The sequence below is a fragment of the Antennarius striatus genome, chromosome 6, assembly GCF_040054535.1.
Source record: "Antennarius striatus isolate MH-2024 chromosome 6, ASM4005453v1, whole genome shotgun sequence".
In the NCBI taxonomy this organism is placed as follows: domain Eukaryota; kingdom Metazoa; phylum Chordata; class Actinopteri; order Lophiiformes; family Antennariidae; genus Antennarius; species Antennarius striatus.
This window is the reverse complement of record NC_090781.1, coordinates 26,478,079-26,500,578: the sequence shown is the minus strand read 5'-3', so window position 1 is coordinate 26,500,578 and position 22,500 is coordinate 26,478,079. Positions and strand designations below refer to the sequence as shown.

The 22,500-nt window shown below is 56.1% G+C and overlaps 5 protein-coding genes across 12 annotated transcripts in view; 3 read left to right on the top strand and 2 right to left on the bottom strand.

The window, feature by feature from the left end:
• Nucleotides 1-8,733, bottom strand: part of pgm2l1 (phosphoglucomutase 2-like 1) — a 9,493-nt gene extending 760 nt beyond the window's left edge. Inside the window, exons 1-14 of one of the 3 annotated variants that reach the window (XM_068316688.1) lie at nucleotides 8,524-8,733; nucleotides 5,594-5,863; nucleotides 4,602-4,708; nucleotides 3,267-3,351; nucleotides 3,103-3,186; nucleotides 2,681-2,877; nucleotides 2,372-2,561; nucleotides 2,200-2,297; nucleotides 1,947-2,127; nucleotides 1,777-1,870; nucleotides 1,483-1,612; nucleotides 1,017-1,206; nucleotides 638-771; nucleotides 1-303 (exon numbers count right to left, since the gene is read on the bottom strand). The exon at nucleotides 1-303 is cut by the window's left edge and continues 760 nt beyond it. In XM_068316688.1, coding sequence (XP_068172789.1) covers nucleotides 201-303; nucleotides 638-771; nucleotides 1,017-1,206; nucleotides 1,483-1,612; nucleotides 1,777-1,870; nucleotides 1,947-2,127; nucleotides 2,200-2,297; nucleotides 2,372-2,561; nucleotides 2,681-2,877; nucleotides 3,103-3,186; nucleotides 3,267-3,351; nucleotides 4,602-4,708; nucleotides 5,594-5,863; nucleotides 8,524-8,610 — 1,950 coding nt within the window. In that variant the 5' untranslated portion in view covers nucleotides 8,611-8,733 and the 3' untranslated portion in view covers nucleotides 1-200. The remainder of the gene's footprint in view (nucleotides 304-637; nucleotides 772-1,016; nucleotides 1,207-1,482; nucleotides 1,613-1,776; nucleotides 1,871-1,946; nucleotides 2,128-2,199; nucleotides 2,298-2,371; nucleotides 2,562-2,680; nucleotides 2,878-3,102; nucleotides 3,187-3,266; nucleotides 3,352-4,601; nucleotides 4,709-5,593; nucleotides 5,864-8,523) is intronic. The other 2 variants (XM_068316690.1, XM_068316691.1) reach the window with 2 other exon arrangements.
• A 331-nt stretch (nucleotides 8,734-9,064) lies between these two features.
• On the bottom strand, nucleotides 9,065-11,082 carry lipt2 (lipoyl(octanoyl) transferase 2). Its single transcript, XM_068316693.1, has 4 exons — nucleotides 10,943-11,082; nucleotides 10,055-10,361; nucleotides 9,859-9,985; nucleotides 9,065-9,703 (listed from the first exon to the last, which is right to left on the bottom strand). Exons 2-4 carry the CDS (start codon nucleotides 10,358-10,360, stop codon nucleotides 9,243-9,245), a joined length of 894 nt encoding a protein of 297 aa, XP_068172794.1. The 5' UTR covers nucleotide 10,361; nucleotides 10,943-11,082; the 3' UTR covers nucleotides 9,065-9,242.
• A 460-nt stretch (nucleotides 11,083-11,542) lies between these two features.
• On the top strand, nucleotides 11,543-17,915 carry rnf169 (ring finger protein 169). Its single transcript, XM_068316692.1, has 6 exons — nucleotides 11,543-12,021; nucleotides 13,130-13,197; nucleotides 13,260-13,313; nucleotides 13,387-13,487; nucleotides 13,554-13,641; nucleotides 15,586-17,915. Exons 1-6 carry the CDS (start codon nucleotides 11,556-11,558, stop codon nucleotides 16,624-16,626), a joined length of 1,818 nt encoding a protein of 605 aa, XP_068172793.1. The 5' UTR covers nucleotides 11,543-11,555; the 3' UTR covers nucleotides 16,627-17,915.
• Nucleotides 17,916-18,279: 364 nt separating this feature from the next.
• On the top strand, nucleotides 18,280-21,040 carry spcs2 (signal peptidase complex subunit 2). The gene is made up of 5 exons (XM_068316694.1): nucleotides 18,280-18,353; nucleotides 19,101-19,184; nucleotides 19,266-19,426; nucleotides 19,510-19,644; nucleotides 19,870-21,040. Exons 1-5 carry the CDS (start codon nucleotides 18,312-18,314, stop codon nucleotides 20,054-20,056), a joined length of 609 nt encoding a protein of 202 aa, XP_068172795.1. The 5' UTR covers nucleotides 18,280-18,311; the 3' UTR covers nucleotides 20,057-21,040.
• Nucleotides 21,041-21,127: 87 nt separating this feature from the next.
• rnpepl1 (arginyl aminopeptidase like 1) overlaps nucleotides 21,128-22,500 on the top strand; it is a 17,138-nt gene continuing 15,765 nt past the window's right edge. For 2 of the 6 annotated variants that reach the window (XM_068316686.1, XM_068316685.1), the window contains exon 1: nucleotides 22,457-22,500. This exon is cut by the window's right edge and continues 308 nt beyond it. Coding sequence is in view for 3 of the 6 variants with exons in the window: in XM_068316680.1 (XP_068172781.1) it covers nucleotides 21,237-21,259; nucleotides 21,948-22,362 (438 nt within the window). In the remaining 3 variants the exon portion in view is untranslated. Of the gene's footprint in view, nucleotides 22,363-22,456 lie in introns of those variants that run through there. The other 4 variants (XM_068316680.1, XM_068316682.1, XM_068316683.1 and 1 more) reach the window with 4 other exon arrangements.

The window sequence follows — 22,500 nt, the reverse complement described above, 5'->3', positions numbered from 1 at the left end:
GATTGACATAATGATCGATTGATCAGTATCAGTTGGTCGTGGGTTCACGCCCATCAGTGGTTCCGATCATCAGGCCCCACCATGACAATCAATACGGATCGTTGTTGAACCAATAGAATCAGGGGGGCGTCGCCCGCAGGGCCTTCACCAGCACTAGAGAAGCAGAAGCTGCTCTGACAACACAACAGGATGTGACATCATCAGGAGTTTGGGCCAATCAGGTTGTTCTTGTCGGGCTCCAGGAAGTCGTCCAGCAGGGTGGCGGTGATCCTCCTCAGCTCCGCCCCCAAAACCGACGGCTCACTGCAGCAAACACACAGTGATGATGTCACCTGGGCCACGCCCACCACAGAACACATGACCTACTACTCCCAGCGTCCAATCAAAACGCCCCGTCAACCAGAATCATCATCAACCCCGTGTTGTGGGAGGACACACCCCCCGGGCGGTGGGCGACATAAACCCTGGGCAGTGGGGGGGGGCACACCCCCGGGTGGTGGGGGTGTGTGTCCTGACCTATCAGGTGTGGGCCTGTGGTGACATCACTGCACCTGCCTTCGTCCTGCTCTCTGATTGGACAGACTTGTAAACATTGCTGCTGCGTTGGGGCGGTGACCCTGTGTGGGCGTGGCCTCACCTGCACCCCGGCGTGGCGCAGAACTCAGAGTAACACTTGATCTTGGGTTCGGTGCCGCTGGTCCTCAGGGTGGCGACGACGCCGTTCTGAAGCGTGAAGGTGATCATGTGACCGCTGCTCACCACAGGAAGGACCTTCAGGAGACACATTATTGATCAATCAGGCTACTGATCACTCGTCTAAACAATCAATCGTTCTGTTGGTCACACGTCTAAATAATCAATCGGTCTATTGATTGCATGTCTTACACATCAATCAGTCTACTTATCACGTCTTTCAATCAGTCTATTGATCGCATGTCTTTCAACCGATCTATTGATCACACGTCTAAACAATCAATTGGTCTATTGATCGCAGACAGACAGACAGACAGTCTTACACATCGGCCATCGGGTCGGCTGCTGTCGTATCCCTTGGTAACGTCTCTGATGTGGACAATCTGGACGCCGCCGCAGGACTTGGGGTACGAACCATCGCCGTCAAAGTTTCGTATCCGGCTGAAGATCCTCTGCACAGTGGGGGGGTCGTTGCAGATCACGTAGGACGTTTGAGACACATGATAGCCATACCTGCAGACAGGAAGTCACAGACACCACCGCCAAAATAAGAGATGCTACAAGGACCTGAAATGTGGAAAAAAAACATGAAAGAGAAGTGGTTCGTCGGAATCTGCTGCCCCCTAGTGGTGGAAAACTACATTACAGGGTGAACTGACAGCATCCTTTAACCCCTAACCCTAACCCTAACCTCTTATTCTGTGAATCAGGACACTGGACCTTGGAGACACGATTGTTTCCATGTGACTGATCAGCTGATCAGTCAGCTGATCTGACGTGGGTACGTACGTCTGGTAGATGTTGTGCAGCTGTTGGTTCAGACTCAGGTTCTTGTTGTGGAGGTACGAAGCCATTTCAGCCACGACTGCCGCTGAACTCACACCATCTTTCTCAGGAACCAGACTGCCACAGAGGAACCCTCAAGACAAGAAGAACGTCAGCTCAGAACAGTGAGAACATACCTTCATCACTAATTACACCAGTTCAGGATTTCTTCGATTGGTCTCTAATCTGCTTTGCTCTTTGGTTCCACAGCGGAAGGAACCTCTCCTGGATCCTGGATTCATGAAGGGTTGTGGTTACCAATGGACTCCTCGAAGGAAAACACCACGGTGTTTCCTGCTGCGGTGAGTTCCTGGATTCTGTTCCCGATCCATTTGAAGCCAGGAAGAGTTTCCTATCGACCCGAGGGGGAGATATTGATTCATTCTCCGTTGTTTCCTTCTTTTCGTTTCTAATTTAAATCGTCAAACCTCGAAGTTGATTCCCTCAACGCGAGCGAAGGCTTGCAGGATCTTGGAGGAGACTGTGGTGGCCAGCATGTAGACCTTCTGAGAGTCCGCAGCAACTGGCTGAGCTTCTTTCCAGTTCCAGAACATCCACCAACCCAACAGGGCGGCCAGCTCATTCCCAGTGAACACCTTCCAACCACACCTGGAGACAGACAGGTGAACAACGCTGGAGGACAGTCTGGCTCAAGGGGCTTTGAGGAAGCGTCCCAGTTACCCTGCAGTCTTCTCCGCTACAGCCAGACGGTCGGCATCAGGATCCGTCGCCAGAACAATCTGAGCGTCTTCCTTCTCTGCCAGTAGAAGAGAAAGCTCCTGGAGAAGAAAGTACCGTAACATGAACCAGTCCGTTCAGAAGACCCCTTGAAGAAAAGGCAGCTGTGTCATACCAGGACCGACTCTCCTTCTTCAGGGTTGGGGCAGCGAACAGAAGGGAAGTCGGGGTCAGGGTCCTTCTGCTCCGGGACGGGAATCGGCAGAGCGAAGCCGAAGGTTTGGAAGGCCTGTTGAACAAAGGCGTGTCCAACGCCATGGAACGAGGAGTGCACAAACTTCAGCGGACAAGTTCTGTTCAGGCCTCTGAGAGACAAAAAACACGTCAGACATGGGGGAGGCAGGTGGAGGTGGACTCCGCCCGCACGACACCTCAGGTCATTTGAAATGTTGGGGCAGGGTCAAGGTCTTTTGTCCCGTCTCACCTGTGAAAGCAGAGGGCGTTCAGATCATCCATGTAGCAGCTGTTGATCTGGACCAGTGGGTCAGTCCTCAGGGGGGAGGTCTTCACCAGACCCTCGTCCCAGCAGGAGGGGCTCCAGGGCTCCAGCTGCTGCTCAATACTCTGGAGGATCTCCTTGTCCCGGGGGGAGCAAATCTGAGCACCGTTACTCCAGTACACCTGCAGAGGACCGCCAGGTGTAGTGGATGGTGTCTACTGACTGGATAGAGTGTCTGGTGGCGTTAGGTGGTGTCTACTGACGGGATAGAGTGTCTGGTGGCGTTAGGTGGTGTCTACTGACGGGATAGAGTGTCTGGTGGCGTTAGTTGGTGTCTACTGACGGGATAGAGTGTCTGGTGGCGTTAGTTGGTGTCTACTGACGGGATAGGGCGTGGGGTTTCTGACCTTGTACCCGTTGTCTTCTTTGGGATTGTGTGAAGCTGTGATCATCACACCAGCAGCCGCCTCCAACTTCTTCACAGCATATGGCTGGAAACACACACACACCTCAACATGACGGCCCGCCCACACAGAGCGGCAGCAGGAGCAACACATGGGCGGTTCCTCACCACGTAAGGTGTGGGCACGAACGAGGAGAACAGGTGAACGGGAACATTCCTGCTGAGCAGCACTGCAGACGTCAGCGTGGCCAAACTGGAACAGACAGTTCAGGGTTTAGTCTGTGGCGCTTGACGTAAACCGTTCCTGACCGCCACCGTTCACGCATCTGGCCTTCAGAATAAAAAAAGAAACACAACTCAGCTTCTAGAGAGGAAGTTCAACTCGCACGTTTGGTCTACAGATAGCAACGTCTTCAGAGACACACCACCAGGACGTCCTGATCCACTTCAGGACAGATGACCTTCACAGGGTCAGGGTCTGGTTGGATGCTGGTTAGGTTCCACCAAAGTCCGGTTAGAGTCGGGTTAGGTTAGACCAGGGTTCGGTTAGATCAGGGTTAGGGCTGACCAGGGTTAGGTTAGATCAAGATTAGGTTAGTCAGGGTTAGGTTAGCCAAGGTTTAGGTTGGATCAGGGTTAAGTTAGCCCAGGGTTAGGTTAGATCAGGGTTAGGTTAGCCCAGGGTTAGGTTAGCCAAGGTTTAGGTTAGATCAGGGTTAGGTTAGCCCAGGGTTAGGTTAGCCCAGGTTTAAGTTAGATGAGGGTTAGGTTAGCCCAGGGTTAGGTTAGATCAGGGTTAGGTTAGATGAGGGTTAGGGTACATCAGGGTTAGGTTAGATCAGGGTTAGGTTAGATGAGGGTTAGGGTACATCAGGGTTAAGTTAGATGAGGGTTAGGTTAGATGAGGGTTAGGGTACATCAGGGTTAAGTTAGATGAGGGTTAGGTTAGCCCAGGGTTAGGTTAGCCCAGGGTTAAGTTAGATGAGGGTTAGGTTAGCCCAGGGTTAGGTTAGATCAGGGTTAGGGTACATCAGGGTTAGGTTAGATCAGGGTTAGGTTAGATGAGGGTTAGGGTACATCAGGGTTAAGTTAGATGAGGGTTAGGTTAGCCCAGGGTTAGGTTAGCCCAGGGTTAAGTTAGATGAGGGTTAGGTTAGCCCAGGGTTAGGTTAGATCAGGGTTAGGGTACATCAGGGTTAGGTTAGCCCAGGGTTAGATCAGGGTTAGGTTAGCCCAGATGCTGCAGCCTGACAACCAGCAGATGTTCAAGTCAGTTTCACCAAATACTGCTGGTGTCTTGTGTGTGGGCGTGTCTTGTGTGTGGGCGTGTCTTCTCTGTGTGGGCGTGTCTTCTGTGGGGAAGTGTCTTCTCTGTGTGGGCGTGTCTTCTGTGTGGGCGTGTCTTCTCTGTGTGGGCGTGTCTTCTCTGTGTGGGCGTGTCTTTAATTGTGGACATGTCTTCTATGTGTGGGCGTGTCTTCTTTGTGTGGGGGCGTGTCTCACCGCTGACTGCTGCAGCCGCTCTCCTCCTGTCCTCGGGTGTCGAACCCGACCACGACTCCTCTAACCCTCAGGTCTGGGAAACACCTGCACAGGTAGGAGTAGAGACCCTGGAGGCCACAGGAGACACCTGTTAGAAAGCTCTGATTGGATCCCCCAGGAAAGACCACCAACGGTCCCTCCACTAGACTGGAGGAGGGTTAGGGTTAGGGTTAAGGTTAGGATCATGGTTAAGGTCAGGGTTAGAGGTTAGGGTTAAGGTCAGGTTTAGGGTCAGGGTTAGGTTCAGGGTTAGGGTTAAGGTCAGGATCACCATATTGATACTGTCTCTATCTGGCCTGTCTCTCTCTCTCTGTCTCTCTCTCTCTGACCCTGTCCTGATCTTCCTTTGATTTCTTGTCCCCCCAACCGGTCGAGGCGGATGGCCCCCAAAAGAGTCTGGGTCCTGTCCGGAGTTTCTTCCTCAATGAGGGAGTTTTTCCCTCCACTGTCTCTGATGCTCTGGAGGGTTCAGTTGGGTTTCTGTCTGTTAAAGCGCTTTGAAACGTCTGCTGTCATGATTAAGAGATATATCAATAAAACTTGATTGATTGATTGATTGATTGATTAAGGTCAGGGTTAAGGTCAGGGTCAGGGTTAAGGTCAGGGTCAGGGTTAAGGTCAGGGTTAAGGTCAGGGTTAGGGTCAGGGTTAGGGTTAAGGTCAGGGTTAGGGTTAAGGTCAGGGTTAGGGTCAGGATCAGACCCTAACCCTGACCTAACCCTAGGTCAGGGTTAAGGTCAGGGTTAAGGTCAGGGTCAGGGTTAAGGTCAGGGTTAAGGTCAGGGTTAGGGTTAAGGTCAGGGTCAGGGTTAAGGTCAGGGTTAAGGTCAGGGTTAGGGTTAAGGTCAGGGTTAGGGTTAAGGTCAGGGTTAGGGTTAAGGTCAGGGTTAGGGTTAAGGTCAGGGTTAAGGTCAGGGTTAGGGTTAGAGTCAGGGTCTGGGTCACGGTCCCACCTGGGTGGACTGAATCACTGTGAGGTCGTTGACCCGGCTGAACCCCGCCCCCATTGGCGCTCGGAGCCCCGCCGTCCCGAAGCTCATCCTGCTGCAGAGTCTAGACCTGAGCTCAGCCAGACCGCCCCCCCCCAGCAGGACTTCCACCTGGGCCCGGGTCCAGGTGTTCTGGAGGGACAGCAGGAGCATCAAAACCCCTCCAGATGAACCATCACCACCCCCAGAACCAGAACCCCCTAGATCAACGGGGAGGGGGGGTGGAGATGAAAGCTGAGAGCAGATAAATAAAGAACAGCTGACCTTTAAACACACGACCTTTAGAGGAGGTGTGTGTGTCTGTGAGTGTGTGTGTGTGTGTTACTGTGTGTGTGTGTCTGTGAGTGTGTGTGTGTGTTACTGTGTGTGTGTGTCTGTGAGTGTGTGTGTGTGTTACTGTGTGTGTGTGTCTGTGAGTGTGTGTGTGTGTGTGTTACTGTGTGTGTGTGTCTGTGAGTGTGTGTGTGTGTTACTGTGTGTGTGTGTCTGTGAGTGTGTGTGTGTGTGTGTTACTGTGTGTGTGTGTCTGTGAGTGTGTGTGTGTGTTTGTGTGTGTTACTGTGTGTGTGTGTGTTACTGTGTGTGTGTGTGTGTGTCTGTGAGTGTGTGTGTGTGTCTGTGAGTGTGTGTGTGTGTGTGTGTGTCTGTGAGTGTGTGTGTGTTACTGTGTGTGTGTGTGTGTTACTGTGTGTGTGTGTGTGTGTTACTGTGTGTGTGTGTGTGTGTGTGTGTCTGTGAGTGTGTGTGTGTGTGTGTGTTACTGTGTGTGTGTGTGTGTTACTGTGTGTGTGTGTGTTACTGTGTGTGTGTGTGTGTGTGTGTGTGTGTGTGTGTGTTACTGTGTGTGTGTGTGTGTGTGTTACTGTGTGTGTGTGTGTGTGTGTTACTGTGTGTGTGTTACTGTGTGTGTGTGTGTGTGTCTGTGTGTGTGTGTGTGTGTTACTGTGTGTGTTACTGTGTGTGTGTGTGGGTCTGTGTGTGTTACTGTGTGTGTGTGTTACTGTGTGTGTGTTACTGGTGTGTGTGTGTGTGTGTCTGTGTGTGTGTGTGTGTTACTGTGTGTGTGTTAGTGGTGTGTGTGTGTGTCTGTGTGTTACTGTGTGTGTGTGTGTGTGTGTTACTGTGTGTGTGTGTGTGTGTGTGTGTGTTACTGTGTGTGTGTGTTACTGTGTGTGTTACTGTGTGTGTGTGTGTGTGTGTGTGTTACTGTGTGTGTTGGTGTGTGTTACTGTGTGTTACTGTGTGTGTGTGTGTGTGTGTGTTACTGTGTGTGTGTGTGTTACTGTGTGTGTGTTACTGTGTGTGTGTGTTACTGTGTGTGTGTTAGTGTGTGTGTTACTGTGTGTGTGTGTTACTGTGTGTGTGTGTGTTACTGTGTGTGTGTGTGTGTGTGTGTGTGTTACTGTGTGTGTGTTACTGTGTGTGTGTGTGTGTCTGTGTGTGTGTGTGTTACTGTGTGTGTTACTGTGTGTGTGTGTGGGTCTGTGTGTGTTACTGTGTGTGTGTGTTACTGTGTGTGTGTTACTGGTGTGTGTGTGTGTGTGTCTGTGTGTGTGTGTGTGTTACTGTGTGTGTGTTAGTGGTGTGTGTGTGTGTCTGTGTGTGTGTGTTACTGTGTGTGTGTGTGTGTGTGTGTGTGTGTGTTACTGTGTGTGTGTGTGTTACTGTGTGTGTGTGTGTGTGTTACTGTGTGTGTTACTGTGTGTGTGTTACTGTGTGTGGGTTTGTGTGTGTGTGTGTGTGTGTTACTGTGTGTGTTACTGTGTGTGTGTGTGTGTTACTGTGTGTGTGTGTGTGTTACTGTGTGTGTTGGTGTGTGTTACTGTGTGTGTGTGTGTGTGTGTGTGTGTTACTGTGTGTGTGTGTGTGTGTGTGTGTGTGTTACTGTGTGTGTGTGTGTGTGTGTTACTGTGTGTGTGTGTGTTACTGTGTGTGTGTGTGTTACTGTGTGTGTGTGTGTTACTGTGTGTGTTACTGTGTGTGTGTGTGTGTGTTACTGTGTGTGTGTGTGTGTGTGTTACTGTGTGTGTGTGTGTTACTGTGTGTGTTACTGTGTGTGTGTGTGTTACTGTGTGTGTGTGTTACTGTGTGTGTTACTGTGTGTGTGTGTGTGTGTTACTGTGTGTGTGTGTTACTGTGTGTGTGTGTGTGTTACTGTGTGTGTGTGTGTGTTACTGTGTGTGTGTTGCTGTGTGTGTGTGTTACTGTGTGTGTGTGTGTTACTGTGTGTGTTACTGTGTGTGTGTGTGTTACTGTGTGTGTTACTGTGTGTGTCTGTTACTGTGTGTGTGTGTGTTACTGTGTGTGTGTGTGTTACTGTGTGTGTGTGTGTGTTACTGTGTGTGTGTGTGTGTGTTACTGTGTGTGTGTGTGTTACTGTGTGTGTGTGTGTGTGTGTGTTACTGTGTGTGTTACTGTGTGTGTGTTACTGTGTGTGTGTGTGTGTGTTACTGTGTGTGTGTGTGTGTGTTACTGTGTGTGTGTGTGTTACTGTGTGTGTGTGTGTTACTGTGTGTGTTACTGTGTGTTACTGTGTGTGTGTGTGTGTGTGTTACTGTGTGTGTGTGTGTGTGTGTGTGTTACTGTGTGTGTGTGTGTGTTACTGTGTGTGTGTGTGTGTGTGTTACTGTGTGTGTGTGTGTGTGTGTGTGTGTTACTGTGTGTGTGTGTGTGTTACTGTGTGTGTTACTGTGTGTGTGTGTGTGTGTGTGTTACTGTGTGTGTGTGTTACTGTGTGTGTGTGTGTGTGTGTGTGTGTGTGTTACTGTGTGTGTTACTGTGTGTGTGTTACTGTGTGTGTGTGTGTTACTGTGTGTGTGTTACTGTGTGTGTGTGTGTTACTGTGTGTGTGTGTGTTACTGTGTGTGTGTGTGTTACTGTGTGTGTGTCGGTACCCGGTCCCAGCTCATCCACCGGTGGACCTCCTTGTCCAGCTGCGGGTCTCCGGTGCTCCGGTGCTCCGGGTCGTTCGTGTCCCCCATGCTGAGTCAGCGTCCGGTAGCAGAGCAGTTCCTCTGCCGGGAGGGGCCCGCGCAACCCGGGTGTCCGGTTCTCCCAGCCGGTCGCTGGGTCCGGTCCAACGCGACTCCCCCGCCCCGCCCCGCCGGTCCGGATCCCCGAGGAGCTTCTTCTGCGCCACTGCCGCCGGGGTAGCGACCCCTGTCGGTGGAGGACCACACCCCCACCCCGAACCCTCCATTCAGAACCCCCCAGGTGACATGACCCCTCCCGCCGTCACTAAGGCGACGCTTTCCCCCACAGCTGGTTGTGTTGGCGTGTGATTGGTCCACGCTGCTGGGGGTGTTCACTGATTGGTGGTGGTTGGGGGGGGGTTATTCTGAGTTATAACAGGGTATAAAAAAAACCCAAAAAGCTTGGAGACACATGCTGTAACCCCCCCCATTGAAAACCCAATCCCCCCCCTCAAAAGTACCATTCAGGGTGTTCTGATTTTTTATTGAAAGAACATCGTCCATTCATGAAGCTAAAGAACTCACCCACCCCCACCCGAAAACCAGAATCCGCCCACCCCTCACCCCAAAACTAGAACCGGGTCTTCATCAACGTTCTGGACTTGGGGGGGGGGTCACTCTGGTGTCCCACTGTGAGATGACTACTCTCCTCTGTGCTGCCCAGACCCGGGCGGGGGCCCGTCCGTCTGCCCAGACCCGGGCGGGGGCCCGTCCGTCTGCCCAGACCCGGGCGGGGGCCCGTCCGTCTGCCCAGACCCGGGCGGGGGCTCGTCCGTCTGCCCAGACCCGGGCGGGGGCCCGTCCGTCTGCCCAGACCCGGGCGGGGGCCCGTCCGTCTGCCCAGACCCGGGCGGGGGCCCGTCCGTCTGCCCAGACCCGGGCGGGGGCCCGTCCGTCAGCCGGCAGCAGAAGCGCTCCCTGAAGGCGTGCAGCAGGTGGGGGACGGTTTCGTCCACCCCCACGTCCCTCTGCAGCTCGGCGCTCAGGGACGTCACCCCCTTGCCGGGGACGCCACACGGGACGATGTGGCGGAACCAGGACAGGTCCGTGTTGCAGTTCAGGGCGAGTCCGTGGGACGTGACCCAGTGGCCACAGTGTATCCCTGAAACACAGCAGAACCAGGTCAGCGCCGCCACCTCTGGAGACCCCCATCACCCTCTGGCGGGTCAACGTTTCTGGCCCAGGGTGGGACCGGGACTCCAGCCCCCAGAACTGACCCTGGACCAGAAGCTGTGGACCAGAACCAGAACCTCGTACCGATGGCACAGATCTTGTTGTCTCCGACCCAGACGCCCGTGTGGGGCGACGTGGATGCCCGGATCCCGAAGCCGCTGCACAGGGACAGGATGGTCTCCTCCAGTGCCCCCACGTACCAGCGGACGCTCTGGGGACCGGATCAGAACACGTCAGCACAGACCGGGTCACATGACTACACCCCAGGAGGAAGCCCCACCTTCTGGAAGCTGCTCAGGTTGAGCACCGGGTAGCAGACCAGCTGTCCCGGCCCGTGGAAAGTGATGAGGCCGCCCCGGTTGGTCCGGTGGACGTCGGCCCCCAGCAGGCGCAGGCGGTCCAGCTGGGCTGGGGGGTACGGTTTGTGGCGGATCCCGGTGGTGTAGACAGGGGGGTGCTGGCACAGCAGCAGCGCGTGAGCAGAACCGCTGCGGGTCAAGTTCACGTAGGCCTGCTGCTGCTTCAGGGCCTCCTGGTAGGACACCAGGCCCAGACGGACCACCTGCACCACCGGGCGGCCCCCCATCCTGGAACCAGCAGGAGACACGTTAGTACAGAAGACTAGTCCAGAAGGCTAGTCTAGAAGACTAGTCCAGAAGACTAGTCCAGAAGACTAGTCCAGAAGGCTAGTCCAGAAGGCTAGTCCAGAAGGCTAGTCCAGAAGACTAGTCCAGAAGGCTAGTCCAGAAGACTAGTCCAGAAGACTAGTCCAGAAGGCTAGTCCAGAAGGCTAGTCCAGAAGACTAGTCCAGAGGGCTAGTCCAGAAGACTAGTCCAGAAGGCTAGTCCAGAAGGCTAGTCCAGAAGGCTAGTCCACAGCTTCAGTCCAGTAGTCCAACAGGAACCGGGTCAGAGGAGCTGGTTCTGGTTCTGTATGGAGAATGTTCCACGCAGGCTGACCAGATACCCAGACCAGCCAACCAGGTCGAGGGGGCGGACTGTCCGGACTGTGACCATCACTCACACATCAACAAACACACACAAAATATACACACACAAAATATACACACAGACACAGACACACACACAATACACACACACCAATAGACAAGAAGCAGTCCAAACAAACTAAAAACAGCCTGACGTCACCGGAAGTGGGCGGGCTCACCTGATCACGTGTTTATCCACGTTCACCGAACCAAACTGTTGACAGCATCTGTGTTCACTTTCATGTGTTTTACCCCCTAAAACGAGCTGAAGTACCCCAACACTGACAATATGACATCAGGCTGGACCACGTGACGCAGTAACGGTCCAACGGCTGGCGGTTAGCTCCGTTAAAGTCACGCGGTACTGACAGGTTGAACCGGTTTCAGTTCGTTCAGCTCCAGCCGTTCTTCCGGTTCCCCTCGAGCCGCCTCTGTTGTTGTTCTTCCTCTTCCGGTTCCTCGGCGTGTTTTGGCGGGACTCTGCTGCCCTCTGCAGGCGGGAGGAAACCGTCACGACACAGAACGCCAATCAGAACACACCATCAGAACACGCCAATCAGAACACACCATCAGAACACACCAATCAGAACACACCAATCAGAACACACCAATCAGAACACACCAATCAGAACACACCATCAGAACACACCAATCAGAACACAGCACACACTGAAACGTTCAGCCGCGCGCCCGGCGGACACCGAACCGATCGCGAGACACCGCAGGAGGACCGGTGAACTGGTCTTCCTCCGCGAGACGTTTTCTTGAGCGAGACGCTGTGACGTCACGAGCATGGGCGTCGCCGGCCGTCCGGCTCGCGCCTCCCGCCTTGCTCGCGCCTCCCGCGGGCCGCACCGGGAACGTTCGTGTCGGCGGCAGCAGGGCGGGGTTTGTCGCGAGACCGGACCGGGGCAGAGCACATCCACAGGGAACATGGCGACCGCGGGCTCCGCCGAGCGGCCTCGGAGCCCGGGCCCCGCCGCCGCGGGCCGCCCCGCCGCCGCGGGCCGCCCCGCCGCCGCGGGCCGCCCCGCCGCCGCGGGCCGCCCCGGGGCCGGGGGCGGCGCGCCGCAGACCGACGGGAAGCAGAGCTCCGCCCGCGCCGAGGGGACGCCCGGCGGCAGCCCGCCATGCGGACACGGACGGCCGGCCTGCCTCCTCTGCCGAGCCCCCAGACCCTCCGGCAGCGACCAGCGGCTCCGGAGGAGGAGCGACCCCGAGAGAAGCAGCTGCAGGACGGACTGCGACAGCCGGAGAGGTCGGTGTGCGGACCGGAGGGCCGGGCGGCGGGAGGGGGCTCGGGTCCGGCTGAAGGTCCTCTCCGGAGGCCCGGCGTCCGGTGTGACCGGAGCACCGGTCCGAGACCCTCCGGTGTCCGGTCGGTCACGGAGCTTAACTATCGATCCGAACGGGGGGTGGGGGCTGGGGGGGCTGTTTATCCGCCGTCACGTGACCCACTGCCGGGTCTTTCCAGTCGTCCCCCCCGGTCGGACGTGTCCAGACGTGTCCGACCGGGGGAGGAGCCGGTTGGAGGGACGCCGCCAGCTCCGGTTGGGCTCCAATCGGTTTGCCTGGATCCTATTTAAAGTAACGGGCAGGGGGGCTCCAGGTGTTTGACCTAGAGGGGGGGTCGAAGTCGCTCAGTCATATTGAGAGTCCTCAAAGTCAGTGTGTGTGGGGGGGTCGTTAGGGTTCTCCATAGTCCAGTCCTACAGGTGTGGGGGGGTTAGGGTTCTCCATAGTCCAGTCCTACAGGTGTGGGGGGGTTAGGGTTCTCCATAGTCCAGTCCTACAGGTGTGGGGGGGTTAGGGTTCTCCATAGTCCAGTCCTACAGGTGTGGGGGGGTTAGGGTTCTCCATAGTCCAGTCCTACAGGTGTGGGGGGGTTAGGGTTCTCCATAGTCCAGTCCTACAGGTGTGGGGGGGTTAGGGTTCTCCATAGTCCAGTCCTACAGGTGTGGGGGGGTTAGGGTTCTCCATAGTCCAGTCATACAGGTGTGGGGGGGTTAGGGTTCTCCATAGTCCAGTCCTACAGGTGTGGGGGGGTTAGGGTTCTCCATAGTCCACATAAAGGTTTGGTTGCTCTTGGCGACACTGGCGGCCCCTTGTGGCCCAGTTGTGGTTCTGTAGGTAGTTCACCTGTCCCTCGCTGGCAGAGGTCCAGTGAGGGACAGGGGGGGTCTGGGGCTGGGTTTGAGGGACAGGGTGGGGTATCACCTGACTGGTACTATGATGTCCTTGGGGGTCGGCCCTTTGTTTTGGGATCAGGAACACCCGTCAGTGGAACCTGAACGGATCTAGTAATGGTTGCTTTGGGGGGGGGGTCAGTGCCCCCAGACTGACGGTCCTCTGTCTGGTCCCCCCAGACTTCTTCCTGTGCCCGGCTCTCGTCCCAAAGGGTCCAGAAGCATCGGAGCCGTCCTGCAGACACAGGGTGAGCGTGGTGGGGGGGTCTCCGGCTGGGGCCGTGGTGTGACTGTTTCTGTGTTCCAGCAGCTGGAGGACAGAGACGAGGCCAGGAGGAGGAGAGACGAGTCCCAGCAGGGGGGGGTACGTTAGACCTTTACTGACCCCCAGCCCTCAGACCCCCGTGCTGCAGCTCTAACGCCGCTCTGTCCCTCAGGGGGTCCTGTCCGACTCCGAGAACGAGGAGCCCCCCAGCTGGAGGACCAGGAATATCTCAGCCTTCATGAGGAAAACCAAGACCTGCTCGTCCCTCAGCAGGTGAGCCGGCGCCGGGGGGGCCAGCGAGGGAGCCCTGTGACCTCTGACCTCTGTGTTCTTCCTCAGTGGCTGTCAGAGGAGTCAGAGCTGCACCGACCCGATGGAGACCCGAGAGGGCAAGCTGAAAGGAGCCCCCCCGCCGGGCCTGGACAGAGTATGTAAGCCCGCTGGGGGGGGGGGGGGGGCTAGAAGAGAACCTTGGCGTCCGTCTGTAGTGGTGGCGTCCGTCTGAAGGCGTGGCGTCCGTCTGAAGGTGTGGCGTCCGTTTGAGGGCGTGGCGTCCGTCTGAAGGGGTGGCGTCCGTCTGAAGGCGTGGCGTCCATCTGAAGGCGTGGCGTCCGTCTGAGGGCGTGGCGTCCGTCTGTAGGGGTGGCGTCCGTCTGAAGGCGTGGCGTCCGTCTGAAGGCGTGGCGTCCGTCTGTAGGGGTGGCGTCCGTCTGAAGGCGTGGCGTCCGTCTGAAGGCGTGGCGTCCGTCTGTAGTGGTGGCGTCCGTCTGAAGGCGTGGCGTCCGTCTGAAGGCGTGGCGTCCGTCTGAAGGCGTGGTGTCCGTCTGTAGGGGTGGCGTCCGTCTGAAGGCGTGGCGTCCGTCTGTAGGCGTGGCGTCCGTCTGAAGGGGTGGCGTCCGTTTGAGGGCGTGGCGTCCGTCTGAGGGCGTGGCGTCCGTCTGAGGGCGTGGTGTCCGTCTGAAGGGGTGGCGTCCGTCTGAGGGCGTGGCGTCCGTCTGAGGGCGTGGCGTCCGTCTGTAGGGGTGGCGTCCGTCTGAAGGCGTGGCGTCCGTTTGAGGGCGTGGCGTTCGTCTGAAGGCGTGGCGTTTGTCTGAAGGGGTGGCGTCCGTCTCAGGGCGTGGCGTCCGTCTGAAGGCGAGGCGTCCGTCTGAAGGCGTGGCGTCCGTCTGAAGGCGTGGCGTCCGTCTGAAGGCGAGGCGTCCGTCTGAAGGCGAGGCGTCCGTCTGAAGGCGTGGCGTCCGTCTGAAGGCGTGGCGTCCGTCTGAAGGCGTGGCGTCCGTCTGAGGGCGTGGCGTCCGTCTGAGGGCGCGGCGTCCGTCTGAATGGTTGGCGTTGTTTGAGGGCGTGGCGTCCGTCTGAGGGCGTGGCGTCCGTCTGAGGGCGTGGCGTCCGTCTGAGGGCGTGGCGTCCGTCTGAGGGCGTGGCGTCCGTCTGAGGGCGTGGCGTCCGTCTGAGGGCGTGGCGCCCGTCTGAAGGCGTGGGGTCCGTCTGAAGGCGTGGTGTCCGTCTGTAGGGGTGGCGTCCGTCTGAAGGCGTGGCGTCCGTCTGAAGGCGTGGCGTCCGTCTGAAGGCGTGGCGTCCGTCTGTAGTGGTGGCGTCCGTCTGAAGGCGTGGCGTCCGTCTGAAGGCGTGGCGTCCGTCTGAAGGCGTGGTGTCCGTCTGTAGGGGTGGCGTCCGTCTGAAGGCGTGGCGTCCGTCTGTAGGCGTGGCGTCCGTCTGAAGGGGTGGCGTCCGTTTGAGGGCGTGGCGTCCGTCTGAGGGCGTGGCGTCCGTCTGAGGGCGTGGTGTCCGTCTGAAGGGGTGGCGTCCGTCTGAGGGCGTGGCGTCCGTCTGAGGGCGTGGCGTCCGTCTGTAGGGGTGGCGTCCGTCTGAAGGCGTGGCGTCCGTTTGAGGGCGTGGCGTTCGTCTGAAGGCGTGGCGTTTGTCTGAAGGGGTGGCGTCCGTCTCAGGGCGTGGCGTCCGTCTGAAGGCGAGGCGTCCGTCTGAAGGCGTGGCGTCCGTCTGAAGGCGTGGCGTCCGTCTGAAGGCGAGGCGTCCGTCTGAAGGCGAGGCGTCCGTCTGAAGGCGTGGCGTCCGTCTGAAGGCGTGGCGTCCGTCTGAAGGCGTGGCGTCCGTCTGAGGGCGTGGCGTCCGTCTGAGGGCGCGGCGTCCGTCTGAATGGTTGGCGTTGTTTGAGGGCGTGGCGTCCGTCTGAGGGCGTGGCGTCCGTCTGAGGGCGTGGCGTCCGTCTGAGGGCGTGGCGTCCGTCTGAGGGCGTGGCGTCCGTCTGAGGGCGTGGCGTCCGTCTGAGGGCGTGGCGCCCGTCTGAAGGCGTGGGGTCCGTCAGGAAGGGCGTGGCCCGCCCTCACACCTTCTCTCTCTCTCCTGCCAGGTGGGCGTCGGCCACAGCTACGCGGCAGGAATCCTGCTGTCCTCGGAGAACAGCCGCTCGCTGTCGGCTCCCATCACCACCCCAGACAGGAGGCTCACCTGGAGGGCCGTCGTCCTGTCGTCGGCCCCGCCCCTGGCCTCGGCCCCGCCCCGTCCCGAGCGCTCCATCAGCCCCGAGAGCAACGACAGCATCTCCGAGGAGCTGAACCACTTCAAGCCCATCGTGTGCTCGCCGTGCACGCCCCCCAAGCGCCTGGCGGATGGCCGGCTGCTGCAGCCCACCATCGTGAAGTCTACACCCCGGAACCTGCGCCGGGGCCTCCAGAGGGCCACCAGCTACGAGGCCCCCCCCGCCGTGCTGCAGAAGTGGAGGCAGATCGAGCTGGACCGCCAGAGCCTCCGGGCGCGCTCCAGGGCCACGCTGACCAGCCCCGTCAGCGAGGACGGCCGCGGGGGGGCGGCCAGGGGCCGGAGGCCCCCGGAGGGGCGGAACGGGGAGGGCTCCGTGGCCGTCAACAAGAGGAGGCTGCCGTTCGACCCCCCAGACAAGCAGTCGGTTAAGATCCGGGTCCCTGCGCTCCGCTACAGCAGCAAGGCCCCCTTCAGGGGGGGCTCAGAGTCCACGCCAGAGTCCAGCGGCGTGGGGGTGTTCGTCAGCCGGACGCAGTCGTTCTCGCCATACCCCAAGAACGCGGCCCCCCAGGGGGGTAAGTTGGTGCCAAAGGAGCCTGACAGGAGCCACAAGCAGTCTACCTCAAGGAGGGGCCGGAAGCGGGACCAGAAGACCAAGCACCTGGACCGGGACCAGGACTGGGACCTGGACCGGAAGCGGGGCCACCCGGGATCCCAGGAGGCCCCTCAGGTGCAGCAGGAGCGTCGGGACCGCGCCCTGGCGCTGAGGCTGCAGAGACAGTTCGACCTGGAGAACCCGGCCGGGGGCAGGACACGCCCCGACACCTACTTCCTGCGGTCCTGGATGTCCAATCAGAACCGCAGGAGGTGTGGCCTAAGGAGGTCTCGGCGAATTAACAAGAAGCACTAGAGCGGACACGCCCAGCTGTTAAAATATGCAACGTGAGAAGTTTGAATGTTCTTCCATGACGGGTGGCGAGCAGAAATCTCCCATCAGCCCCCTCTTCCAGCGTCTGCTTGTCAATTCCTGTCACCAGCAAATCACCAAAAATCAAAGGGGGTCCCGACCCCCCACCCCTCTGGGACGACCTCCAGGACCTGAACCGGACCACGTGTGTGTGTGTGTGTGTGTGCTGGAGGACACACACACACACACACACACACTAAAATCACATTAGTTCTGAAAGAAAGAGTAAAAATTAATCGTTCTCTCCTCATGCTGACGTTAACCCAGTAGATGATTAGTCCACCGATGTTAACTAGACTAGTTCAAACACCTGAAGAAGAGACTAGTTTAAACACCTGAAGAACCCACTAGTCCAGCGGTAGAACCCACTAGTCCAGCGGTAGAACCCACTAGTCCAGCGGTAGAACCCACTAGTCCAGCGGTAGAACCCACTAGTCCAGCGGTAGAACTCACTAGTCTTTGGATAACCGTGACCTGGATGAGAACCTGCACAGATCGGAGGTTCCCCCAGGATGGATCTGTAGATGAAGGACCTGACTGGCTGTCCTTCAGCATGAGGAGGAGGAGATGGTTGCCATGACAAATGCTGGTAGCCAGTAGCTGACCGTCCTGATGGGTGGGTGTTGGCTCACTGATTCTAGCTCATGGGGGGCGTGTTGGGTTCAGTGTCCCTCAGGGTTTGCTACGACCCCTATCAGCTCATGTCGGTGTGACATGACGGGCGTGGGGGGGTCAGGGGGTGGGGTCAATGCCCAGTGCCAATTGATGAGACTTCATCGTTTCTAGTCCAGTGTTCTGTAGGACATCTGTAGAGAACGCACCATGTGGTCTCAGCCCAGACCCGGTCCAGTGGTGGTCTCAGCCCAGACCCGGTCCAGTGGTGGTCCAGCATCCAGGGACCTCCGTCCAGCTCTGACCTGAGGTCTGTCATGTGATTGGTCGCTGGGAGTTAGCTGATCAGCTGATGGAGGCCTCCTGGACTCAGGACTACAGAACCTCCGATAAGCTGACCTCTGGGGGTCTGGTTCTACCTGCCGACGCAGGATGATGATAGTGATGATGATGATGATGAGATGGACTTCTGTTAATTCAGGTCACGTGATCAGAACCAGGTGTGGACCTCAGGACCTGGTTCTGTTGTGGTTCTGATGTGTGTCACGTCTCTGACCGCTTACCTCAGATTTTTATATTTTACATGTGTGAAGAAATTAAAGCTGAATGCAAACATTTGATTCACTGTCTTGTCCTGGATGTCGGGGTTCAGTTCTCATGTGGACCCCGGTTCTCCTAGAGGCCCTCGAGCCTGATGCAGGTGGGTTCTACCTGAGTGGATTCCTTCATTTCTAATGTAAAGCAGTTCTAAAGGTTCTGTTCAGTTCTTTCATTTCTAACTTAAAGCGGGTCTAGAGGTTCCGATCTTTGTTCTCTTTATATTTAAAAGTTCTATTGTTTTTACGAGAACGCGAACGACGACCTCACTGAGCTGATATTCGGCATAAATGTATGGCAGGACGTAAACGTATGCCGGTGTGACAAGAGCTGCGCATGCGCAGACACGCTTCCTCGTCACATTTTGGTGAGAGCCAATCAGAATGCGCCAGCTCACAGCCTGTTAGCGGAGGAAAAAGATGGCGGCCTCCAGAAACGGGAAGAGTGGACTGCTGGAGAAAGTAAGACAGTGGGGGGGTTCTGTGGGGGTCCCTCTGTGTGTGTGTGTGGGGGGGGGGTTAGGGTAGCTCCCGGTAGCTCGTCCGGTGGAAGCAGCCGCGTGTTTATCCGTGAGACGCGTTCGTTCGCTGCTAACGGGGCTAAGCTAGCAGGGCTAAGCTAACGTTGATGTGGTTGAGTCCGCTGCAGACGTTTGATCCTGATCCTCAGTAACACACACACACACACACACACACACAGAGAGACACACACATACAGAGAGACACACACATACAGAGACAGACACAGACACACACACACACAGAGACACACACACACACACACACACACACACACAGAGACACACACACAAACACACACAGACACACACACAGACACACACACACACACACACACATATACAGAGACACACACACACACACAGAGACACAGCCACACACACAGACACACACAGAGACACAGACACACACACACACACACAGACACAGACACACACCTACAGAGACACACACAGAGACACAGACACACACACACACACACAGAGACACACACACACAGAGACACACACACACACACACACACACACACACACATACAGAGACACACACACACACACACAGCCTGGACTTCCTGCGGGGGGGGACAGGAGGTGTTCTCCTGAGGGGTGGCGGGTGCAGGCGCCCCCTGGTGGTCTAGTTCTGATCAGTGGGCGTGTCCTGATCGATCGATCGTCTCATTGGTCTGTGCAGTGGAGGATCGATGAGAAGCCGGTGAGGATCGATAAGTGGGACGGCGCGGCGGTGAAGAACTCTCTGGACGACGCCGCTAAGAAGGTGAGGTGTGGGGTGATGGCCCCGCCCCGGTGGGGTGCTGGCCCCGCCCCTCTGACCGGCCGTGTGCCCCACCCCCTCCAGGTGCTGCTGGAGAAGCTGGGCTACGTGGAGACGTTCGGCCTGGTGGACGGCCGCCTGGCGATCTGCACGGTGTCCTGCCTGTTCGCCATGCTGGCGCTGGTGTGGGACTACCTGCACCCCTTCCCCGAGTCCTGGCTGGTGCTGGCCTGCTGCGTGGTGTCATATCCTTTACCCCCGTTCACTGCCCCCCCCGCTCACTGCCCCCCTGCTCACCTGTCCAGTGACGCTCCCTAACCCCGCCCACGTACTTCATCATGATGGGCGTCCTGACGCTCTACACCTCCTACCGGGAGCGGAACATCTTCCTGGTGGCGCTGCAGAAGGACCCCACCGGCCTGGACCCCGCCCACGTGTGGCAGCTGTCCTCCTCCCTCAAGAGGTGCCTACCCAGCATGCACTCTGTCTGCTGCAGCCATACCCCTACCCCTAAGTTATGACGTGTTGTTGTTGTGTGTTGTTGTGTACTGTTGTGTTGTTGTTGTTGTGTTGTGTCTAGATGTGACGCGTTGTGTTGTTGTATCTAGTCATGACGCATTGTGTTGTTGTTGTTGTGTTGTTGTTGTTGTGTTGTCTAGTCATGACGCGTTGTGTTGTTGCGTTGCAGGTTTGATGACCAGTACACCTTCAGGATGTCGTTCAGCGACAGGAAGTCGGGGGTGAGCCGGGAGGCGGAGTTCACCAAGTCGGTGTCGGTGTTCTTCGACCAGAACGGGACGCTGGTCATGGACCAGTTTGAGAGGAGCGTCTGCAAACTACACGACTTCCTGTCCTCTGACAAGAAGAGCAAATGAGCAGCGCTGTCTCTCTCTCTCTCTCTGTCTCTCTCTCTCTCTCTGTCTCTCTCTCTCTGTCTCTCTCTGTCTCTCTCTCTCTCTCTGTCTCTCTCTCTCTGTCTCTCTGTCTTTCTCTCTCTGTCTCTCTCTGTCTCTCTCTCTCTGTCTCTCTCTCTGTCTCTCTCTCTCTCTCTGTCTGTCTCTCTCTCTCTCTCTCTCTCTCTCTCTGTCTCTCTCTGTCTCTCTCTCTCTCTGTCTATCTCTCTCTCTGTCTATCTCTCTGTCTATCTCTCTCTCTGTCTATCTCTCTCTCTGTCTATCTCTCTCTCTGTCTATCTCTCTCTCTGTCTATCTCTCTCTCTGTCTATCTCTCATCAGCTTCACAATCAGGTTCTCCACCAGACCCTGCTGGTGGTGCGTTCAGGGTCACTCAGAGATCTGAGTGGTGGATGGTTATGTCTGTTGCTATGGAGATGACACACACAGTGTTATGTTGCTGTTCCTGATGGAGAACGAGTTCATCACATGACCAACCAGAAAGCTAACTAGCCTGAGCTAACTAATATTACTCACCTCCAGAAATTACAGTCTCAAGCTGGTATGAATCTGCTAACTGTTAGCAGCATTAGCATTGGTTACCTAGCTGCTCACAGAGCCCCGAGGGGGGCCAAACTGTTGACTTTTATTTTGAAAGGTTTGGGAGAACTGGTGTGATTGTTTAATGTCCATAAATCTGATCTAAAACCATGACGTCCGAGACAGGAAGTCAGTGTTGATGCTAACAGATGCTAACAGATGCTACTAAACCAGCTCTGTTACAAAGGAAATGCTGACTCATCACTGTGGGTCCAAATATTTCAACCCCACCCAGCTGGGAACCATTATGCGTTAGCATCGTTAGCATTCTTTGTCAATGCTAACCAGAGTGGCCTCATGTTTCCTGTGATGTCATGCTTCCTGTGATGTCATCTCTGTCCACATTAAACTGATCTCGTTACACGACGTCTGACTGGATCAATGTTTGAGGGAATCGTTCCGTTGATCCTCCCGTCGTTCGGAGAGAACGTTAGCCGTGGATTGTTAGCCATCATGCTACTACTTGACAGGACAGCGAAGACCATCAGCCATCGTCTCCTGCCAGCAGGAGGCGCTGCTGCACCGAGCGCCTCAGGTTCTGCTCATTACTGATCCAGGTCACATGACTCAGGAGCCAATCAGCAGGCAAGTCAGGTTCGTGGGAGGGTCCATCATCAGGTGTGAGTGTGTTCAGGTGTACTCTAGAAACAATAACACAGTTGATCACGTGATTAGTGATATCATGTCTCCATACAGCTACACACCTCCAGCAGTTATAACAGGTGACATAGGGCAGAGCAAAGCGCTCGTAGATTCTATTGAGATGTTTTTATCAAAGCAAGAATTATTCAAAGCAAGTAAAAATGTGACGACTTAGGACTTCATTTCCCATGAAACACTGCTCTTCCACTGCCTGAACCGGAAGGACAGACAGGGTGAAGGTTAAATCAGGAACAGGGTTAAACTTAGGGTTAAGTTTAGGGTCGGGTTTAGGGTTCTAGGGTTAAGGTTATAGTTAGGGGTTAGAGGTAGGGTTAGGGTAACGGTTAGGGTTACTTAGGGTTAAGTTTAGGGTTATAGTTAGGGGTTAGCGGTCAAGGTTAGAGGTAGGGTTAAGGGTAGGGGTTAGGGTTATAGGTAGTGTTCGGATCACAGGGTTAGGTTAAGGGTTAAAGTTAGATTTATGGTTAGGTTTAGAGCTAATGTTTGGGTTAGGATAGAGTTATGGTTAGGGTTCTAGGGTCATGACTACCCATCAGCCTGTTGGTTTGGAACGTTTGTGTTTTGTTGTCCTGGTAGTCACGTGACTCGTGTTCTGTCAGGAGGACAGCAGGCCATGTTCCTGTTCCTGTTCCTGTTCCAGGCCATGTTCCTGTTCCTGTTCCAGGCCATGTTCCCGTTCCTGTTCCTGTTCCAGGCCATGTTCCTGTTCCTGTTCCTGTTCCAGGCCATGTTCCTGTTCCTGTTCCTGTTCCAGGCCATGTTCCTGTTCCTGTTCCAGGCCATGTTCCCGTTCCTGTTCCTGTTCCAGGCCATGTTCCTGTTCCTGTTCCTGTTCCAGGCCATGTTCCTGTTCCTGTTCCTGTTCCAGGCCATGTTCCTGTTCCTGTTCCAGGCCATGTTCCCGTTCCTGTTCCTGTTCCAGGCCATGTTCCTGTTCCTGTTCCTGTTCCAGGCCATGTTCCTGTTCCTGTTCCTGTTCCTCATTCACTACTGTTCTCCTCCGCCTCTCAACGCACCGACACCGCGTAAAGTTCCTCGACAGTCATTTTTCTGCACTTGGCAATAAAACCTTTTCTGATTCTGCTTCTGACGTCATACAGGAGCCCGGGGTGGAAGAGGGAAGCATTGTCAATAAAGTTTTTTTAAGATGAGACTTCAGTGTG

Bases quoted from the DNA above. Each gene is read 5' to 3' on its own strand.
- spcs2 (XM_068316694.1), top strand. From the start codon at position 18,312: ATGGCGGCCTCCAGAAACGGGAAGAGTGGACTGCTGGAGAAA. The intron at 18,354-19,100 runs GTAAGACAGTGG...TGGTCTGTGCAG, and splicing joins AGAGTGGACTGCTGGAGAAA to TGGAGGATCGATGAGAAGCC. The intron at 19,645-19,869 runs GTGCCTACCCAG...GTTGCGTTGCAG, and splicing joins CTGTCCTCCTCCCTCAAGAG to GTTTGATGACCAGTACACCT.
- rnf169 (XM_068316692.1), top strand. From the start codon at position 11,556: ATGGGCGTCGCCGGCCGTCCGGCTCGCGCCTCCCGCCTTGCTCGCGCC. The intron at 12,022-13,129 runs GTCGGTGTGCGG...TGGTCCCCCCAG, and splicing joins GGACTGCGACAGCCGGAGAG to ACTTCTTCCTGTGCCCGGCT. The intron at 13,488-13,553 runs GTGAGCCGGCGC...GTTCTTCCTCAG, and splicing joins ACCTGCTCGTCCCTCAGCAG to TGGCTGTCAGAGGAGTCAGA.
- lipt2 (XM_068316693.1), bottom strand. From the start codon at position 10,360: ATGGGGGGCCGCCCGGTGGTGCAGGTGGTCCGTCTGGGCCTGGTGTCC. The intron at 9,986-10,054 runs GTGGGGCTTCCT...TCCGGTCCCCAG, and splicing joins ACCTGAGCAGCTTCCAGAAG to AGCGTCCGCTGGTACGTGGG. The intron at 9,704-9,858 runs GTACGAGGTTCT...GCTGTGTTTCAG, and splicing joins CAACAAGATCTGTGCCATCG to GGATACACTGTGGCCACTGG.